Here is a 21,163-nt window from a genome sequence, read left to right as displayed (position 1 = left end):
TCTACCGTTTATAAATTATGTGTATACCGTGTTCATACCAACACTTGCATACATGTCTGAGGGATTAAAAGAAACATTTTTTACATGTGTTCTCTGTCCAGCTTATCACTTGCTATACACTATCATATCTAAGGGGAGGGAAAAAAAGCATGACTTTCCTAAGGTGCTGAATACAGTCACAGGTCTTCCCCTTCCTGTAATCAACAATGTTGGAGGATCAGGAAATACAATTCATCTCTGGCTCAATATTTTATTGACCCATGTTGAAAATGAAATGTTTTGTGTCTTAATCGGAGATGTACGTTAGTGTCACGACACTGGAGATGTTCTAGGTCCCCAGAAAGAGTTGAGGTAGTCAGGGCCAGCATATATGAGAGCAGTCCCCATTAATGGCACTATCAGAAGGAAAACCAGGCGTAGCAGCTGGAGTGGACACTGCTATAGTTCTAGCTCTGGCATTTGTAAGAGTTACTGCATGGTATTACTGCCTACATGAATTCATTTCTTTCTATGTGCATGGTTTAACCTTCATTTTGTGTTTAATTCTGAATGCCACGTCACATTAAAGAAATGCATGAAGATTTTTTCCTTGGTTTTGTATGCGTGGAGACTCTGGACAGTAGCTAGTTTATCTCTTTAATTTAAATATTAAATATTACATATTAACAGATGGCTTTCCAAAATTATCCAATCTATAAATGGACACTGGCAGAGATTATTATTATTATTATTATTATTATTATTATTACCACCTTCCCAACCTGTTTTTCATTCACTGAATATACAGCTATTGCCTGACCTTTGGTCTAAATTATTTTCAGCTCTGGTCTTCAATCATTCCAAGTGGAAAATGAAAATTAATACTTATGAACACTGTAACATGCCTTTGCTGGAAAATACTTCACTGGTACATTTTAATGTAACTACTTTAAGAAATGTATTTTAACCACTAGCGTCTGCAGCGCACTTTCCAGTGTGCTTACTGCTCTTCACCTTAATTTGTAGTTTTACAAAGAACTTTGTCTTTTCATTGTGGAAAGAGATTTTCTTTTGAGTGACTGATTGTTTCTGAGTTAGAAAGGAATGAAATGAAAAAAGTCTTGCTGACCTTGGAAATAAATGATTTATTATGATTCCACTGTCCTTAACATACACCCGAAACAGTTTCCGACAATTCTGATCAGCCTGGCTCAGCTATAGCCCCAGCTTCTGAATCAATTGCTGGAGGAATGTCTTTTCTCTACAAAGCGAGAGGGTAGACACATAGCCCCAAATTCTGTGCTTGACATAGTGCCCAACACAAAGAAGGTGCTCTTCACTGATTGGTCTGTTAGAAATAAAACCATGCATTCTAAGTTTCAAGGTTATTCTGCTAAAATATCCCGTTTTTCCTCCTAAAAACACAGCGTGAGACACTAGAATATGAACTCATCTTACTCGATTCTTAAATAAAGTACCTACTTCTTCTGCTTCTGCACCTCACCTGGGTTCATCCTGCATCAGGGACCAGGTGGCCAGAGTACTCCCTTTGACATGTTTGCAGCCTATGACATCGTGTTTCTGTTGAAAATCACGTGGTGCATTTGTCCATTTGCATGTCAGCGTATGCACACAGCCTGCTGAAGAAATTTGCATGATATATATGTCCCACCAGCCAAGTTTGTCAGAAGAATCAGCTCTGCGTTGTGTGACGCTCTAAACTGTCTTTTCTTCTGAACAGGAGTCAACTGAGAGCTCCAACACCACGATTGAGGATGAAGACGTGAAAGGTAGGCTGGGATCAAAACCTGGGAAGGCTCTAACTGAGAGCTCCACGTGCATTTAGTAAAGCTTGTTCCAAGTGATCAATAAGTGTGGATCACAAAGAAGGCTTATCCCAAAAGAAATTCATTTTTATTTTATGAATTCATTATTCTGAATAGTGAACCACTATGAATATGTCAATGTTTTTCACATTTTATATGTTTTAAATTGAAACATGTGATCTGTGAAACAGGCATACTGTTGACATCACAGCTAACGATGGGTGATGTTAAACACATCAGTCAAACTCAGCACACAATATATATGTGCTTTAGGTATATCATTAAAATTTGTATAGAAGACTGTGTTCAAGACTATATTCAAAGGACGTGGTATGAAATATACTAGTATTTTCTCAAACTTTTGATTGAATGGCATTCTGTTGAATTCCTGTGGAACTTAATTTTTTGAAGTCTTTTGCCTAGGCTTCATACACTTTCTTTTTTTTTATTTTTATTTTTCCATTCAAATATTTACACTTCCCTCCTCCCAATCCCCTCCTGCTCCCTCGCTTACTCTCCTCTTCTCCCCCTGACTGCTTGAGAGAGTGCAGGGAACCCTGCCCTGTGGGAAGTCCAAGGCCCTCCCCACTACATCCAGGCCTAGGGAGCTGTGCATCCATATAGACTAGGGTCCCAAAAAGCCAGAACATGCCATAAAAACAAGTCCCAGTGCCTTTATCAATGGCTTCTCAGTCAGCCCCCATGTCAGCCACAGAGAGTCCGGTTTGATCACATGTTCATTCAGACCCTTTCCAGCTGGATTTGGTGAGCTCCCATTTGAACAGGCACACTGCTTCAGTTGGTGTACCAACCCCTCGCGGTCCTGACTTCCTTGCTCATCTTCTCCCTCCTTCTGCCCTTCAACTGGACCTTGGGAGCTCAGTCTGTTGCTCTGGTGAGGGTCTCTGCCTCTATCTCCATCTGTCGCCAGACAAAGATGATATATGGTGATATTCAAGATAATCATCAGTGTGATAGTGGGGCAAGGCCAGTTCAGGCACCCTCTCCTCTGCTGCCCAAGGACCTAGCTGGGGACATCCCTGTGGACACCTGGGATCCCCTCTAGAGCCAAGTCTCTTGCCAACCCTAAAATGGCTTTTTAAATGTAGGTATCTTCTTCCCTGCTCCTATATCCTCCCTTCCTCCATCTCCACACTCCCACTCCCCCAAGCTCTCGCATATTCTTGACTTCTGTTTCATTTTGTTTGGCAAAGCTTTCTAACTGTTGAAATCTCTCCATAAACACACTCAATATGCACTCCTACTAACTCTCCTTCCTTTAACCATGTGACTGGTTGTAAAGTGTTAATTTTCCTGCAGTTTTGTGTTCTTGTTGTAATTCATTATTTGCAGCTTCACCTTCAGTGGTCTGCTTGGCTAGAATTATAATGATAAAGATATTTAAAATAAAAATTGTAAAGAATAAGAAATATCTTTGAAGAATTGAGAGGTATGGTTCATCAGTTATCTAAATCTTCACTCGGAAATACCTTCCCTATAAACATCACTAAATGCTGTAATTGTTTAGGTGACATTAATATAATAAAGTCCTGAAGGGGAAAAAATGTCCTTGTGCTATAGAACAAAGAACCAAGAAATCTCAGGTCAAGGAGAAATTTTAGGGAATGAAAATGCAGAGTACAGTTAACAGTCACCTCTGCTGACTTTTTTCTTCTTGGTTTAGTGGAACAACTAACACTATTAACATGCATTCTTTATATTATCAGTGCACTGCCCTACCTCTACTCCAGGGAGCCCCTCATTGTTTCTTGGAGTGCAAAAGTGGATACTGGTGTCAAGGATGCGATTAAGTCTATTCATCCCACTTTTGCCTCTGATCTAAAATTTGAACAAAAGTAATCTTATGAATGTGTTAGATAAAGACAGTTTTGATAGCCAAGAAAACAGATGTACCATTTAGCTTTCCAAGGAGCATCATCTTGTAAGTGTTTTAGATTCATCGGCTCTTCAACTAAATGAAATGTCTTATATGGTTTTGGTATCAGCTTATATAAGTGTTTGGGGGGACACCTAGAGAGGTTCTAGACTATTGTGTATCCGAACAAAGAATTAAGCAAAGGTTGATGCAGCTGAAATAGAAACAGAGAAAGTAAATCATGGGAGAGAAAGCTCACAGCTCAAATAGTCCTGCTTTATGGAGGATGGGAGTTTGTATGTCACACAGTGTGAGCTTTCAGGCTCATCTGCATACTTTAGTCTGTTTCACACATAATCTATTACATGCAGTTCTACATACAGCTTCATGCATTCCATGTTTCACTGGCATTTACAATCTCTGCTTGAGGAGGAGTGCTTTAATATTAGAGTGAGCCACAGCACTGGTGCTCTGTGCCTGTTCAGTGCCAGGGTACAGTTGGCCTCAGCTAAGAGTACTCTTCAGCCATCCACTTTGCCAGCTAGTTTTTCTCATATGTTCGTTGTTTTTAACCTTTGCTGTGGCTTACTAGATCTTAGTTGCCACTCCATGCTCCGGCCTCGATTTTTCACCAAGTGTCTGAAAACCTATCCATTAGCCACCAAGAGGAACTGAATCTTTAAATAACTGAGTATAATAAGGGGAATACCAGCACCTCAGTATATGGAGCTCATCCATCGAGGACGTTTTCATGTCAGTATTAAAAGGATCAGCTATCAAACAGCTGTACATGTTGTAGAGTGAAGACAGTGATGCCTGCATATCTATGCCTCTGGCCAGCTCTACACCAGTATGATCAAAAAGAAATGTAATTTATTCATTAGACTCCAGAGTACAAATGAAACCCTGTGTCTCTGAGTCTCTCAGTTGGGCATGATAGTAAACATCTGTAATTTGTAATGTTTCTTATCTGAATTTGACTGAAGCTATTAAATACTTGCTCAGGATAACTTACATTAGTTTATATAAATACCAATATCTAATATGAGTCTCTCAGTTGGGCATGATAATAAACATCTGTAATCCCAGCCCTTAAGAAGCTGAGGCAAAAGAATACAGAGTTCCATGTCAAGTGTCCGTATAAAACAATTTCTAGATCAGCCCCAGTGGGCATAATGAGATGTGCCTCAAAGAAATAAATCAAAACCAGACAAATCAAAGGTTCCCTCAGCAGTTTGAAAAACTGAATAATGATTTTTTTAGAGTTATACTGAACTCTCTCTCACACACACACAAACACACACACACACACACACCAAATGTTAGAGAAATTAAGTATAACATTAAGATTAAAAAGTATAATATAATATTAAAAGAAATGCCTTGCTGATAATTGAACACAGGGTTTCATTTGTACTCTGGAGTCTAATGAATAAATTACAGTTCTTCTTGATCATACTGGTGTAGAGCTGGCCAGAGGCCTGGATATGCAGACATCACTGTCTTTGCTCTACAACATGTACAGCTGTTTGATAGCTGATCCTTTTAATACTGACAGACTCTGGAAACCAGTAGGACTAGAAGGTGCTTCAGAAGACCTCAGGCATTGTAGATGTAAAGAAGGTAGAAGATGAAAGACTGGACATCAATTTAATTTGTTTGTTTTGTTGATGATCTGCTTTTGTAGGAATCTCACAATAAGTCATTGCATAATTCCCCCAAGAAAAGGCCTAATATCCTTAATTCATGTGGATAATTTTGCTCTGCTCACCCCAGGATTTGCCATATCTGTCTAATTTAGTAGGAAGTATGTTTATTGTTTTCCTCTGTTAGAAGACAAAGTTACATAGATATCTTCCATGTAGGAACCTTTAAAAACCATTATATAATTTGACCAAAGTCATGTCCTTTATGCCTGACGATATCACATCTAGAACATTCCTTTCCTTCCTTCCACTGCTTATGCTGTCTGAGCAAAGCTGTATACAGCATTGCCACTCAGGTGAAACCCCACACTTGGCATCTAGACCTTTCTGTAGCATAGTCCTAAGTGCTAACACCTATTCTCCCATGAAGCACATCTGCCAGCATCCCCTACACCACCAATGCTGCTTCATTGAGCCGCATGGCCCTTGCTACCATATCACAGGACCAGTGTGTGGTCCTGATGAGTTACCCGGGAAATGAAAGTCTCCCTCTCTTCTCCACTGCAAAGAGCTTGGGTGGCTCACACATAAAGTGGCCTAATCAAAGAAAGAAATTAAATATACCAACAACACAGTTCCTCCTCCCAGGGTCTTAGGGGTAGCTGGAATATTAACCACCAGGCCACCTGTTTGCATAATAAAGTCAGCAGAAGTAGCAAATAGATGACTGGAACTTCCTAGGCAAAGAATATGGATTATCCTAGAAGCCAGATCTGGGAGAAGAGTGGTTTCTTTTAGGTCTACTTGTTCAGTTTTCTTTAGTGGCTTGGGTTCTCCCAGGCTCCTGCCTACTTGTTACTTTTGAACTGCCTAGTGTAGGTTATCTGGGTCTCTTTACTCACTCGGCAAATACTCAACTGAGTATCTACTTTTCACCCGAGCTCCTTGTAAGCTAGTCATGGTCAAGGGATTTCAAAGATGCACAGCCAACACCTCACGTATGGTGTACATGAAGCTCTTTTTCTGGAAGGTAGGCTCATTTCTCCTAACTCAACAAACAGTAAGGGAACAATGAGAAAGTGAGACTCAAGATCTCCCCATGATTGAGCCGAAACTTTTTTGTTTGTTTTTTGGTAGGAATTTTGTTTTGTTTAGATGTAGTTAAGAATCTGAGTATGGTGACACCTTCCCGTAATCCCAACACTCAGGAGGCTGAAGTTGTAGGATCGCTAGTTGGAAGCCAACCTCTGCTATGTAGAAATAGCCTGTCACAAAAGAAAACAAATCTGAGTAAATGAACAAAGCTAAAATATTACATTACAGCTATTTGTTCCTTCCCAAGCATGCAGTCATCCTGATGACTTCCCCTGTGAAGAGATCTTACAAATTTCCCAAAGTGCACTGTCCTCCCTCTCCAAAGGCAAAGTGCTCACATCCTAGTGCTGACATTTTGCACAACTTTCTAATATTGTCTTGTGTTTGGAAGCCAAATATTATTTTTGATGCTGCATCAAGAAGCTCAGCAGCTGTTCAGTGTCATGGAGAGTTAGCAATAGTTTGGAAGGTAATGGCATCATGACCATGGGCAGTTACTGCCATAGACATGAAATGGTCATGCATGGCCCATGATACAAAATAAAATTTCTGATGCTAAAATTTAACTGTCTTCAAAATTTAAGCTATCAGTCCAAAATTGTTGCACTAGCTGTCTGCGTTTTGAATACATTCCTAACCTTACATTAATTTCTAGTTTTATCAACCAGTGTCACCTGTAACCTTTCCCTGGTGGCTGGCACCTCTAACACTGCTCCTTTCTGTAGGCATGAGGGTGTGCTTCCACACTGTCTGCATGTGAAGACTGTCCTTTGGTTTGTGGCCGTGGCCACAGTTTGCAGGGCCTGTCGCTGTATGCCACATTGCCTCTCCACCTCCTAACCCACCCAGCATCACTGCTCAGCGCCAGCTCCTTCCTGATGAGCACACGTCTGTCCGCTGCACCCGATGCTCTTTCCCAGCATGCCAGAGTTGTGTGTCGCCTGTGGAAGCTGGGCTTCTGTATGTCCTTGTCATCTGCCATTCATCCTGCTTCCAGCATGTCACTTCAGCTCACCACTCAGCAGCCGCTCACTCGGATCCCTTGCTGCCTGTCATCCACCTTGCAGGTCTAGCCCAGTGCAGCTCAGCACACCAAGCAAAGATCCCTAGTTCTGGGGTCAACTGGCAGGGGCTACGTCCTTGCTCAACCCTTTCTCTATTTCGTGGGGTGGTGGTAAAGAAGCTATATAGGATGCTTCCAGAAAGCCTTGTTAAAGACAAAGATGTTGAACCCTTATCACCTGCATGGGATCTGGTGCCTGGTAACACCCCCTTTTCAGCTCCTGAGCTAACCTATCAATCTCCTGGAGAATGAACTTTGTGTATGTATCTTCTAAATCTGCACATTAGTATACAGTGTGGTCCCCAAGTGCTTAGACTCAGCACCCCATGTGGGACTGTTACCTTGAGGCAGACGATCAGATGCTGCTCTTCTTCAGACTTGCATCCTGCTTGTCATTCAGGACTTCTCTTGCTTGAAAAACCCACTTCCAGAAGACGTATGAATCAAGAAACACCTTTGCTCAAGGAATAGGGGTAATTGCGACATTCTATCAGCCTAAAGTGTCTTAGACAGTTTGCAGCATATACACTAATCTCTTTCAGATTTCTAACCTACAACTTCATTTTTGATGTCTGCAAATATGTACTTACCTGCTAGTCTTTAGCTTCTCAGAGGATCAGAAGCGTAGGAGGATTCGTTCAGGACTTGGCTCTCACCTGCCGCGCATAAGCCTTCTCCTTTTCTCTAGATGGCTCTTCTTTCAGCACGGTTCTGATTTACCTACCCCAGTGTGGACTCACTGATTTGCTCAGTACCAGCCACCCGCTGTCAAGTTTGTATCTTGAGTCTGTCGGTGACTGCCTTGTGCTTGTGTCAGTGGCCCTTCTGACAAAATGCAGGGTCAAAATTGCTGCCAGCCCAGTTAAGACAAAGAGAGAGGCAGGGAGAGCTACATTTCTATAACAGAAAGCAAACTCACTCTATATTTAAATAAACTATGGGCTTAGAGGTCCTAGCAATAGCTTTTCTTGCAATTTTATAAAACTCAATTATAGTTTAAAATAGCTATAGAGAGGCTGAGGACTTCATTCAATGGCAGAGCACTTGTCTAGCCCCGTGAGACTTTAGGATCAACTTACAGTACTAGAAATGTGTGTGAGTGTGTATGAGTGTGTGTGTGTGTGTGTGTGTGTAAAATAATATAGCACTATTTTTTTAAATGGTCAGTAAATCATAAACAACATATAGTCAGGCACCACACTCACATGGTACTCATCTGAAAATTCAACCCACGATCCAAAATTTCTGGGGACCTTGAGCCACCTCAGATTTTCTCTGCAGAAGTCTAGGAATTTTCTATGGATGTGCTTTAAGATTCCATCTACCAGTTTCTAAACTTTGGTTAGGTTATGACTTATAAATTTTGAACTCATTTTAATCATTCAAAAACTTTGAAATCTGAAATTTTTTATTATTAGGAAGGAATCTATATGAGTTTTCGAAAGATGTCAGATGTCACGATACACACCACACCTGTATTCCCAGCTCTCTGGATGTACAGGTTGGAGAGTACCAAGTCCTAAGCCATCCTGATCCACAGAGGCAGGTCTCTGCCACCCTGGGCAAAGGAGGACCGGTCTGTAAAAAAATAAATAATAGATCAAGCTCACCATTCACAGCATCAGACATTCTATAGGCAGTCCGCTGTCAGTTAACTACGATATAGTTGTATACGTGTTGCATTAAGTACAAAACTTTCTTGGTTCTATTCATGTTTTTGTTTTTCCCACTGCCTACTTTTAAAAATGGTCCAGTTTAATGGGAGGAGTTAAATATATATATAAACTTTCATCACATTCTGTCTCCTCCATAAGTTCTTATTGTATTCTTACCACTGTTTTTAGCGATATGGAATATAAATGGTCGGCAGTAACCTGGCTGGAATCGGAGATCTGCAGTCTACTTCTAATTCCATCCTCCATTAAACTTGCTTAGAGCAGGTCTCTTAACGTCTCTGTTATTCCAGTTGTCTTCTGAAAGTACAATATAGATACTGGAATTACTAATACAGGAGTTTAACCTTTCTTCTACACTCCTGTAGTATAATACTATTATTAGATTGTTGCCCTATCTGTGGCGGCACATGCCTTGAATCCTAGCACTCAGGAGGCAAAGGCAGGTGAATCTCTGTGTGTGTCTGAGGTCAGCCTGGTCTACAGAGTAATTTCTAGGATAGCCAGGGCTTCACAGAAAACCCCTGTCTAAAATAATCCTAAGGATGGATAGAGAGCTATAGAGATAGAGAAATAGATAAAGAGATACATAGATGATAGATTAAAAAAACATCATAGATGTTAGTCATGTAAGCTATCCAAAATGACCATAGAAATTCATTTAATTCTAAGCTGAAAAGCACAAACATTTGCAATAAATTAATACAATTGTAGAGAATGTGTTTATAATTGGAAGAAAGCTTCCACTGACATATATACATGTTATCAGTTGCACTATACAGTGAGTAGATACATTCTAGTACAAGCTCTTATGGGGGCATATTTCATTTTCTAAAATTATCAACCATATAAAATTATAACAAAATCAGGGGCTAAAAATTTGGATCAGTGGATAACAGTGCTTACTGCATAAATGTGAGAACATAAATTTGAATCCCCAGAACCCACAAAGAAGCAGACACACAGTACGAACATCTGTAATTAACAGGGAAATGGAAGTTGGAGACAGGAGAATTCCCAAAAGCTCTTGAGCCAGCTAGCCTAGTGTTCATAGCTCAGGAACAACAAAGAGGAGCTGTCTCAAGCAAGGTTTCAATGAGGACCAAAGCCTGAGGTTATCCTTTGACCTCATGCATAGCCGTCTTATAAATGAAACAACTTTTCTGAAACCAGATATCTAAAATCAGAAGGATTTTTTCATTCATTTGTATATAGGAGTTCAATCTCAATTACTTATTTTTCTCACTGTAAATTTTGTATAATTCTTAAATTACTTGCTATAATGCAGTAGGTACTTAAAATGCCATCTTCTTCTGATTGTGAATTGTTTTCTTCTTATAAATATGTCTGAAAATTCTGTGAAACTATATGATTATATTGTGATTCTTCCTATAAATTAAACAGTTCAAATATATTTACTACAATGAATTTCTGGAACATTCTTTTTTCAATTTAATTTAAAAATAGTTACCTAGATTTCCCCCTGCCACTCATCCTTCCTGCCTCCCTCATGTATACTCCCCCTCACTTGCCTTCCAAATCCAGTCTCTCTTCTTTATCCATTCCTGTTACACGTATCAATGAGTGGACATATAAATACAACCTGCCAACTCTGTTCAGCGTTGCCTGCAGGTAAATGTTTCTAGGGCTGACTACTCAATATTAGGTAACGAATCAGCAAACTCATTTTTGGGGAAGACTAGTTCTCCCTCTCTTGGGAGTTGTTAATTGCTTGTAGTTCTTCATCTAGGAGTGGATCCCAGCTAGACTTTCTCTATCCATTTTAGGATGTCAGCTGGTGTTGGAAATATTCAGGTCTGATTTAAGCAGCCATACTGTGAAGAGCCTTGATTGGAACTTCCGTGCCACAGCTAGAAGGCACAGCCTTACTGCAGATTTCACAATCCTCTGGATATTATGGTCTCTCACACCCCTCCAGTATAGTCGCTCAGCCTTTGGTACTGAAGTTGTATTCCGTTTGTTGTTCTCTGGGTTTTGACAAAGTTGTAGTTTTTGGCAATAGTCTCCTGCTGCTGCAAAAAGCAAAAATTTCTTAGTTTTATTCGTGTATGTTTTCCCCACTACCTAATTTAAAGCATGGTCCCATTTAATAGAAGCTAAACAGAGTTATATATAAATTATAAACTATTTTATTATGTTTCGTCTCCTCTGTCGTTGCATGTTGCATTCTTATCACTGTTCTAGTGCAAACTGCAGCTTCATTCATGAGAGCTGATAGAGACATTAACTCCTGAGCAAGCTCCTTGAAAATCAGACTTCTAAACTAGAGAAAGATACGTAAGACCTGGATAGAGGTGGGCAGTCCTTGGGCTTCCCACAGGTCAGGGAACCCTGATTGCTCTTCGAGCAGATGGGGGGGGGGACTTGATCGGGGGAGGGGGAGGGAAATGGGAAGCGGTTGTGGGGACAAGGCAGAAATCCTTAATAAATAAATAAATTTAAAAAAAAAACTAGTTAGGAACAAGGCTAAGAAACTAAAAAAAAAAAAAAAAGATACGTAATTACAGCTGGGTGGTGGTAGCTCATGCCTTTAAATCCAGCACCTGGTAGGCAGAGGCAGCAACCTCTTGTTGAGGTTGATGCCAGCCTGGTCTACAGAGTGAGTTTCAGGACAGCTAGGACTGTTACACAGAGAAACCCCATCTTGAAAAAATGAAAAAGAGAAAAAATATGAGTGATTAGCATGCAGAGAGAAAGTACACTCTTTCAGGAAAGCGATGGTCATAGTTTCTCCTCAGAGATCCTCATGGAGTTGTCTAGTTTTACAAATGGTTTGGGCTAATCTGGAATGAGTTCTGGAGACTGTAGTCTACTGTCAGTCAACAGGGAGTGAACTGTAATCAGAAGGGCTTAACTGGACCACAGGAGTTGTGTGCAGTTAGAGGAGAAGGCAATTTTCCTAAACATCTCCCAAGCTTTAGAACGTTCATTGGAAATGAGGTCAGTATTGGGAAGTGCAAGCTGTGTGTGAGGAATCATGAGAGGCGTCATAAATCCAGTCTCAAGATTTCCATCCATGGATGAAATGGGTATGGTCACTATAGAACCCACAGGTGGCATGGCTTTAAGAAGCAAAGATTTTGTGTTTATTTGGCTTTGAGTTTTGCTTTGCAGAGTTTTCTAATCTGTCACTGAACTACAGGATTTTCTTAGGAGGACTGCTGAGATAAGAATCGTCAAAGGAGGAACTGTTTAGTTTCTTCTTTTGTGCTTTTCATTGGAAAATTGAGTTTGTAGAAAATCGCTGTCCTCTGAGGGCATTCATAATGCTCACTCCTCATTTCTTTATAGTAACTAAGGCATGGTTAAATGTCACCAGCTTTAATCTTGGCCCCATCACCTACTGACTACAGGAGCTTAAAGAGAACTAAATTCACTGAAGCTTGATTTCCATCTGACAAAAGGATACAGCAGCATTATTTTCAGATTATGAGAATTAGATTAAAAGCACTTGTTCCTTTTGCAGAGGACCCAGGTTTGGTTCTCAGTATGAACACAGACATGTACAACTATCCCTAACTCCAGTTCCATGACATCTTATCCTCTTGTCTTTAACCCAGCTCTAGCCATGCAAGTGATGCATGTCCACACATGCTAGCAAAAGATTTGTATGCATAAATTAAAGACAAGAATCTGAAAAGAACTCTTTAACTCAGACCTTCGGCATCTAAGGTTTTTTTGTTTGTTTGTTTGTTTGTTGTTTTTCGTTGTTTTTTTCAACACTGAAGCCACAACAGCATTTTGACATTTTGAAGAGTTAGCAGCAGTTCTGAGCACTAAGTTCTGCGTTAGGGAAAGACATAGATGCAGCAATGCCACTATGTTCAAGATCTTCACAGGGGGTCAGTGACACACTTACAGTCAAGTGTGTTATACAGACACACAGCCCAAACTCGTATTCATACTGCAGTCTTCCTGAACAAGCTTCTTGAAGATCTGAATCCTGTTCCTAGCTTTAAGGGGTAAGGAATTCTCATAACCAGAGAGGAAGTGAGGGAAGAGAAATACATTCCATGCAGAAGGCATAGGAACAGAGCACCATATGTTCAAACTATTCAGAATGCTGAGGATATTACTGCAGAGTGAAGTTCAAACCCAAAACATAATAGATGAAACCAGAGAGGAGGGAAGCTGTAGCCACAGGAGCACTGGGCCATGCTGAGGAAGACAGGTGACACACCCGGGGACTTGTCAGGAGGTTCCCTCAGGTGAGTGGTGCAGTATGGTGTCCTTAGGGCAAACATTATGGAGCTTTGTGGCATGTGTGTAAGGGTGGGAAAAGGTGGAGGGAAAGAAGGACACACACAGTCAAGACAGAGCTGGTTTCTTTTGTTTGCAGGATGAGGGAGGTTGGATCATACTTGTAGGCTGGTGAGAGCAGGCAGACAGAACGATAGCACTTCCTGTTCTTTCTTGACTTTTCCCCTCAGCTCCTCTTTCAGCAAGTGTGTATTGAAGGCCAAGCCCCATTCAAAAAAAAAAAAAAAAAAGTAGGTAGCGCATTCCAAAGTGAGTGTGAGTAGGAGCTGCACTTGTAGAAAAATTGCCCTTTGTTATGGAGAAGTAAATAAAATGAAGATGGTTCATAGTTTTTATCTGACACAACCTTGTCATAAAGATGACCGCAGAGTGTCTAGTGACTTGGCCTGACATTATCTTGGTGTAAATGCACTACTAAGGAAATCTTATCAATGCATCAGTGCAGTCTTTCAGAAGAACACGTGAGAGCTTAGGGAAGTTAGCTCTGTGGCCTCAGAGCTGTGGCTCCACTGTCAGCCGCTGCCCTGAATCCCACGGTTCTGAACATCTAGGTTTCTGAGCCTAACACGATGCTGTGTATTTGGAGGAATAGCATATGAAACTCTTCCCTAAAGTGATGATGAAGACACATGCCTGGTAGGTTTTCTAGCAAGCGTAAAGATTTGTAAGAGCAAACACTGGCCCAGGTTTTACAAATCTAAGCTTTTACAAGTAGAAAGAGAAATGTTAAAACCATTGCTGGTGAAATAGTCTATAACAGAAATGGGTGTAGATACTAAACTACCCATTAGAACTCTGCCAGGTTTGTTACCCTATGGCTGGTGGAGTAAGTGATGTATGATGTCTCACCAGAACCCTGACACCAGGTTGGAGTGGGAAAGGAGGGAACCTTGAGCAGACTGTGTGTGTGTACAGGTTCGGGACTTACCTGCTCCGGTAAGAACTCCACAATTGGCAAACCTGACACTGACTTGTCTCAAAATGCCTTAAGAGCATGAGCATATCAGTAACTCCCCCACCTACGCAGTTCAGATCCTGTGGAATCTTGCTTCTCTTGGTTCCCTGGTGTGTTCCTGCCCTTAGTTTTGACATTTTGCTGTTTGCCTTTTAAGGCTTATTTCCGGCATGCAGTTTAGCCTCAAAGGACTTGACCTAATATTAGAGCTCAGAGTCATGAAATATATAACTGCCCTTAACCATTTTTGGTCTCCTCTCATTTCTGAAAGTGATGCATCTTGGGATGGGACAGGGTGGAATTTCCCTTTAAATAGCCACAGCTTGTCTTTTATTTTTTAGTTCTCAGTTTCTGGATAATACTGAGATAAATCTAAAACAAAGAATAATAGGGGCATTAAAATTTTAACCAAAAAAAAATCAGGAATCAGGTGTGGTGGTGATTCCTAAAACCATAGAACCATAGAGACTGAAGCTAGGCAATTGCGAGTTGGAGGCTAATCTTGAAAACCCAGAGAAACTGTCTCCTATCAAAAAGCAAAAGCAAAAAGTTCACATGAGGACCTAACTCTCATCACATGTGAAAAGTCTAGATGCTTTGTAATTCCCATAGAGGGTCCTATATTTAAACGATCTGAATTCATTCATTTTTTTAATGACTGAAAACTCCGTGTATGCAGGAAATGGAGAGGCAGGCAGGGGCAGGAGGCTGAGCTGTCCTGTTGGTCCAGCCCTGGAATGAGACCCAGTGCACCCTGCAGTTCCCCACGAATGACCTTTTTGTTGTTGTTCTGCATTAATATTTTAGTCAGTATTAAAAATTAACTATTCACTCTGGTGTACAAATAAGTGTTTTCTTCCTAAAATTTGGGTGTTTTGCAGAGCATCTTCATTTCTTTTGACATATGCAGTATTCTGTTAGCCATTGGTGGGCAGAATTGGCTGGTCTGTTTTATTGGGGGGGGGGGTAGGACCAGTAAAGAAGGGCTGGCTTAGTGAGGAGTGCTGGGAGTCACTTGACTGTGACAGAGACAACACCTCTGCCAGAGCCGTATTGTCCCTCTGATCACTTACATGTGATTACATTGGCACCTGCAAGACAGTGTTAGCAACATGCAAGTTCCTTTGCATGGCTGGTTTCATCTCTTTTGATTAGAACAGAAAATTTTACAACTGTAGTAAATTGGATCATTCCTGAACTTTTCATTATTATTTTTGTTGTCTGTCCTTTCCTTCCTTCCTTTATTCCTCCCTGCCTTTTATTCTTTTTTTTTTATCCAAGACAGAGTTTCTCTATGTAGTCCTGACTGTCACAGAACTAGGTCTGTAGACTAGGCTCCTTGAATTCAGAGATACACCTGCCTCTGCCTCCTGAGTGCTGAGATTAAAGGCAAGAGCTGCCACCACCGGGCCTCCTTATTATTTTCATAGATACATAGGTAAGTAGTCTGTGTGGATGTATTTCACACCACATACACGATACGTAACACATTTTCAAAGTGCCAGTGTACATTGACACCCCACAAAACCACCCCCCATTCCTCCTTCCTCATTTTATGGACTCGTTGCAGTCCACACGGTTTTGATCACATTTCGTTATTCCAAGATAGTAACTCGCCAACCTCTTTTTCCATATCTGTGTCCAAAGCATCTATAAATTATAAATTGAATTTGACATAATTGTGTCACAGTCTAGTTTCTTTAAAATAGCTGAGTCATCAGTCTTGCTGATACCCCACATCTAGTCTCTGAGCTGGTCCTCTGGTTCCTACTTCATACCTCAGGACACATACTGTGGTGTTTTTGTCTTGCTGGTTTGAATTGGCTTTTTTTTCTTTGCAGACTTATCCATTGCTCTGGCCCAAAGTAACAGTGCCTTTTGCCTGCTTATTGGCACAGCTTCTCCCCTGCATTTTCTGTCCGTAGTCTATTCTTGACACAGTATTCAGAGTACTGCTTTTAAAATATATCTGTGTTCTGCTTAGCATTCTCCAGTGCTTTGCCAAATCCATTAGAATCCATTAAGAGCCTCACCCCAACAGCCCTCCCTCCCCGGCTGACCTCTTCTCTATAGTGCATGCAACACAAGAACAATCTTCCTGCTGTGTGAAGCCAGCTTCTACCTGGGTACCTTTGTGCTTGCTTTTGCTTCCTAGTGCAACCTGATATGCATTTCCTTTCTAGTCTCTCACCAGATGTTGTCCTGGTGAGACTTTCCAACAGAAATTCTGATTACAAGGGAATGCCTCCAAAACCCAGCCTTCCTTGTCCCCTTCTTCCTTTTTCTTTCCTCCTAATAATGTATGATTATCAGAAATATCGGTTTACTGATTGAGTGACTGTCTCTCTTCCCCATACTACTATATAAATTTCTTTAGGGTCAATGTTTGTTTGTTCATTTGTTTTTGTAGAATCTGGGTTATGTTGGGTAGTAGCAAGAATAGTTACTTAACTGATAGAGAAGGGAAGCAAATTATATACCACTTAAATCATGTCCTAGCAGCCATTAAAATATCTAGAACTTCTCAACTGTTAAATGTACATAACAGTATTTACTTCTCCAGGTTTTTGTATACTTGGCACTACCCCTTATAATCTTAGAGCTAAACCGCAGAAGGAATGCTGCTGTCAAGTTCAGTGGCAGAGCATCTGCTTGGTCTGCAAGTCCCAGAGTTCCATCTCAGTATACACACCAAGAAAGAACAAAAACTAGAAAGTATAGTTTTGAATAAGTTTAGGGTCTTTTGCTTTAGGATAAATCATACACTTTGGTGTCTGTTGTGAGTGCGCTTTTTGTCCGAAACATAGGTGTACATGTTTGTGTTTTTCCACAGTATCATAATGTATTTAAGAGCAATAAGTTCACAAGGTGTGGTGATTTCAGTGGCACAGTACTTGCCACACTTTCCTTGATAGACCAGAAGGCAAACACGCGGGTGTTTCATTTGCATCTTAATTATTAACATCAATACTCAGATCTGTTATCACCCTGTTATATCTAGGTATCTGTATATGTATAGGCTAAAGAATGCAAGGGTTAAGAGGTGACAGTTGCAAGGAATCTCCAAGAAGCCCGAGAGACAGAAGCTGGGAAACTAATAGAGATACTAGACCATCGTTTTTGATGTGATGATAAGCCAAACCAAGCAGGAGGTCTTGTGAGAAAAGCTGCTGTGACTGTTGTCTGTCAGGCAGCTATTGCTGCTGCCGCCGCTGCTACCACAGCCTGGAGTGAAGCTGCAGCATCAAGCCCAACTAAAGAGGAAAAACATGACAAACACAGACAGACAAAAGGTACATAGAAGGATGGTGTGTCAAGGTGAGGCAAGAGAAACACAGACAACAGGATCCTCAACAGTGGGAAGTGAGTGGAGCGGAAGCCCCTTAACAGTCATGGTGTACACTAGAATTCCTGACAGGTCATATACATCAGACCTCATTTCTCATTGGCTGGCATGCTTGTACTCAGCCTGAGCCCTGTGAGAGACAACCGTACAGGGTACTCTCACAGGTTCTCATCAGAAACTCCAAATGAGTGTCAGTTACCATGTTGTCCCAAAGTTCTTCTCTGTGGGGGACTCCTGTTATTACCTTACTCTCTGTTAATGTCAGGTGGACATGAGTTTCCTGTGTGGAATATTAATCATTTGCCAACCAATGGCAGTGATATCTGATGAATGCTCGTCCTTTTAAATTTTAAGTTTTTTATTTTTAAAGTTTTATTGCATTATTTTTATTGCATTTATTTGCTTATTCATCCATTCGTTCATTTAGTGCATGTGTGTCTTTTTTTTCCGACGAAAATATCTATCACTACTTTATACATCCCTTTCTTTTGTTGTTCCCTGAGAAAAGGATTCACCACCCTGAGAAAGAGGCCTTTGCTCTCCTGGAATTTGCTATGTAGAACAGGCTGGCCTTGAACTCATAGAGATCCACCTGCCCAAGTGTTGGAATTAAAGGCTTGCGCCCCCAGGCCTGGCTATACATCCCTTGATTTTTAAAATAGTATATATTTTGTTTCATTTTTAGCTCAAAGATAACTTTAGGAATCTTAAAATTCTAATATACACACTGTGTCTGTCATTTGTTAATTGTCAGATCATGAAAAGCTGAGAGGGAGAAGGTGCTGGTATTTTCTCTTAAAGTTGAAGCTACTGTGTACTCTAGAGAAATTCCCAAAGATACTTTGAGTAATTTTTCTGTTATTTTTGGGAGGCTAGAGAGATTGAAACACTGAGGAATTTTCAAATATATCATCATCATCGTTATTAATGTATATGGATGTTTTGCCTGGATATATGTCTGTGCACCATGTGTATGCCTGGTGCCTTCAGAGGCCAGAAGAAGATGCCCTGGAGCTGGAGGTACAGAAGGTACATATGAGCTGCCATATGAATCAACCTGGGTCCTCTGGAAGAGCAGCAACTGTTCTTAACCACTGAGCCATCTCCCCAGCCCTGAGAAGTGGGCATTTTAGCTGCTTCTATAGTATAAACTGGATAGTAACTTTTGAAAACATTCCTATATATAAATTTGGTGATTGAGTATTAGTCTTATATTTGAATAAAATCTTATAGATTACTAAACCAACCAGTCCTACCCTTTAATAGATGTGATTTTTCAGTGATAAAATAATAGAAGTTATTTTCTGCAGTGTTAACTAATACAAAATTGCTAAAGGGAAAATAAAGTCACTGAGAAACAAGTTGTTAATTGCACAGAGAAGGCTAAGCATAACTGGGCTTATAAGTACCTTTTCTATGAAACCACCCACAGCGTGAAAACGATCCTAGTTTGTGTATTTGCCTGGCGTAACTGTTCCCAAGGGTTATTTTTGTTGATGGCAGCATGGAGAACGACAATAAAGCCACGGGGCTCCCAGATGTGGGAAACTGGCTCCGTAATTAATTGCAAACCTGGCCCAGTAATTAAATAGTCAGTCACCTTGTCAGAGTGAGTTCAAAGACATTTAGCTGGCTCATTTAGGTTTATGATTTCAAAATATTGAATTAAGCACTATGGGCTATAAAGAAACAGAGGTTAGCGATTTGAATAGCAAGGGTGGCGGGGTGGCTGAGCCACATCAAGCTCAAGTTCTGGCCTGGTCTGAACGTACTGAGTGGCTTAGCAAGTCCTTCCACCTCTCTGTCCTTCAAGCGTCTGGGAGTCAAATGACCTCCCTCTAAGAGAGGTAGGCAAGGGTTAGACTAAACTGCAGTACACGGGTGGTAAAACTGCATAGTGTCCCTGCAGAGCAAAGACAGCTCGGGGCAGACCCAACCACCGTTTTTACAGGCAGCTTTTGATGACTGAGTAAGTAATCTTTAGACACAGCCCAGTAAAGCGTTTCAACGTGTAACAAATCTGCAAACATCCGGGAGTAAAAAGCCACATTTGCAGGCAGTTAGATGCCTGGGTCTGTTTAATCACAAATGTAAACAAATAAAAATCTCAAACCCATATAGTTAAAATGTTTCCATTACGCTCCTTCTTTTCTTGAAGTGAAACATCTTTCAACATTGCCTGGAATCCCCTAGCTTTCCCTACTGTGCCCGTATGCACTGTATCTTCTCTGGCTCCGTCATGGAAACCCTGCAGCCTGATGTTCTATCCTCCTGCTGACTCTGACATCCAGATTTATTCTCAGAGCAGCAGCTGGGCATCTTCCAGGTGCCTGACATCTCCTTAATGGTTTTGAATGTACACTATATTTTTATAGACTGGGTATGTGTACACAAATACATGTGCTTTTGGAAACATTAGTGTAGTTCCATGTGTTCAGAATATAAAATGGTCACACACTCATTGGGGAATGCAGCACAATCACAGTGAGATAAAAAATAGCTGGGGGTGGAGCCTTCAGGAACCGCAGCCAGGCGGAGAAGGTAAGCTATGAGTGGGACATTGGAGAAGATATCCAGACAGAACTCAGTGTGGCAGAAAAGGGGGAAATAGAAGGAAGACACAATGTCATCAAAGATTCAGGGCTCAGTAAAGAACAGAGCCCCTGGGGTGGCTGAAGAACAGGTCAGAAAGCTGGAAAAGTACTGCAGTGCACAGAGAAGGTCAGCCTTTGATTTATGAACAGTAAATGCCCTGAAAACATAAAGGGATTGGGGTGGATGGTTGTGCTGCAGTGAGGGGCAGAATGGAGAAGACCCTGGAGATGGGAACTTGTGCGAGCCTAGATCAGATCAAAGGCTTGGGCTCTGAGAGAAAGGACTGTCAGAAAGATTCAGCGGTGAAGAGACCCTTGTGTTACATTATATGAGGAAGTGATCCAAAGGGAAGTACCAATGCTTCTGGCTGGAGCAGCTCAGTAGACTGGGTTGCCATTGGCCCAGGTGAAAGGTGCGGAGACACAGCAGCTTCAGCCAGAAAGTGAAGCGAGTCTGAAATGCCCAGGGATGTTTAGAGTATGGCATGCTGACTGGAGAGATGGCTCAGCGGTGAAGAGCACTGGCTGCTCTTCCAGAGGACCTGGGTTCAATTCCCAGCACCTACCTGGCTGCTCGCAACTGTTCAAAGGGATCCGCCACCCTCACACAGACATACATGTAGGCAAAACACCCATACACATAAAATAAAACAGAAATAAATTCTTAGAATATGGCAAGCTATACGAAACAGGAACATGAGGACTCCGTGGTGGAGATTGGGCAGTCCTCAGCATGAGGTTAAGGCGAGAGGAGCGTATGAGCTTGTCATGCGAGGTGAAGGTTGAGAATATGCCCTGGGAAACATCACAAGTACCGAAGAAAATTAAT

At 41.2% G+C, this 21,163-nt stretch overlaps 1 protein-coding gene across 9 annotated transcripts in view; it reads left to right on the top strand.

Moving 5' to 3' along the window:
- Positions 1-21,163, top strand: part of Camk2d (calcium/calmodulin dependent protein kinase II delta) — a 248,479-nt gene that overhangs the window by 210,107 nt on the left and 17,209 nt on the right. For all 9 annotated transcript variants that reach the window (XM_041653874.1, XM_041653901.1, XM_041653850.1 and 6 more), the window contains one exon: positions 1,721-1,769. In XM_041653874.1, coding sequence (XP_041509808.1) covers positions 1,721-1,769 — 49 coding nt within the window. The remainder of the gene's footprint in view (positions 1-1,720; positions 1,770-21,163) is intronic.

This window comes from Microtus oregoni, unplaced genomic scaffold (assembly GCF_018167655.1).
Source record: "Microtus oregoni isolate MIOR12 unplaced genomic scaffold, Mior012 000000F_ref0000247, whole genome shotgun sequence".
Taxonomy (NCBI): Eukaryota; Metazoa; Chordata; class Mammalia; order Rodentia; family Cricetidae; genus Microtus; species Microtus oregoni.
This window is presented reverse-complemented; position numbering and strand designations above follow the sequence as displayed.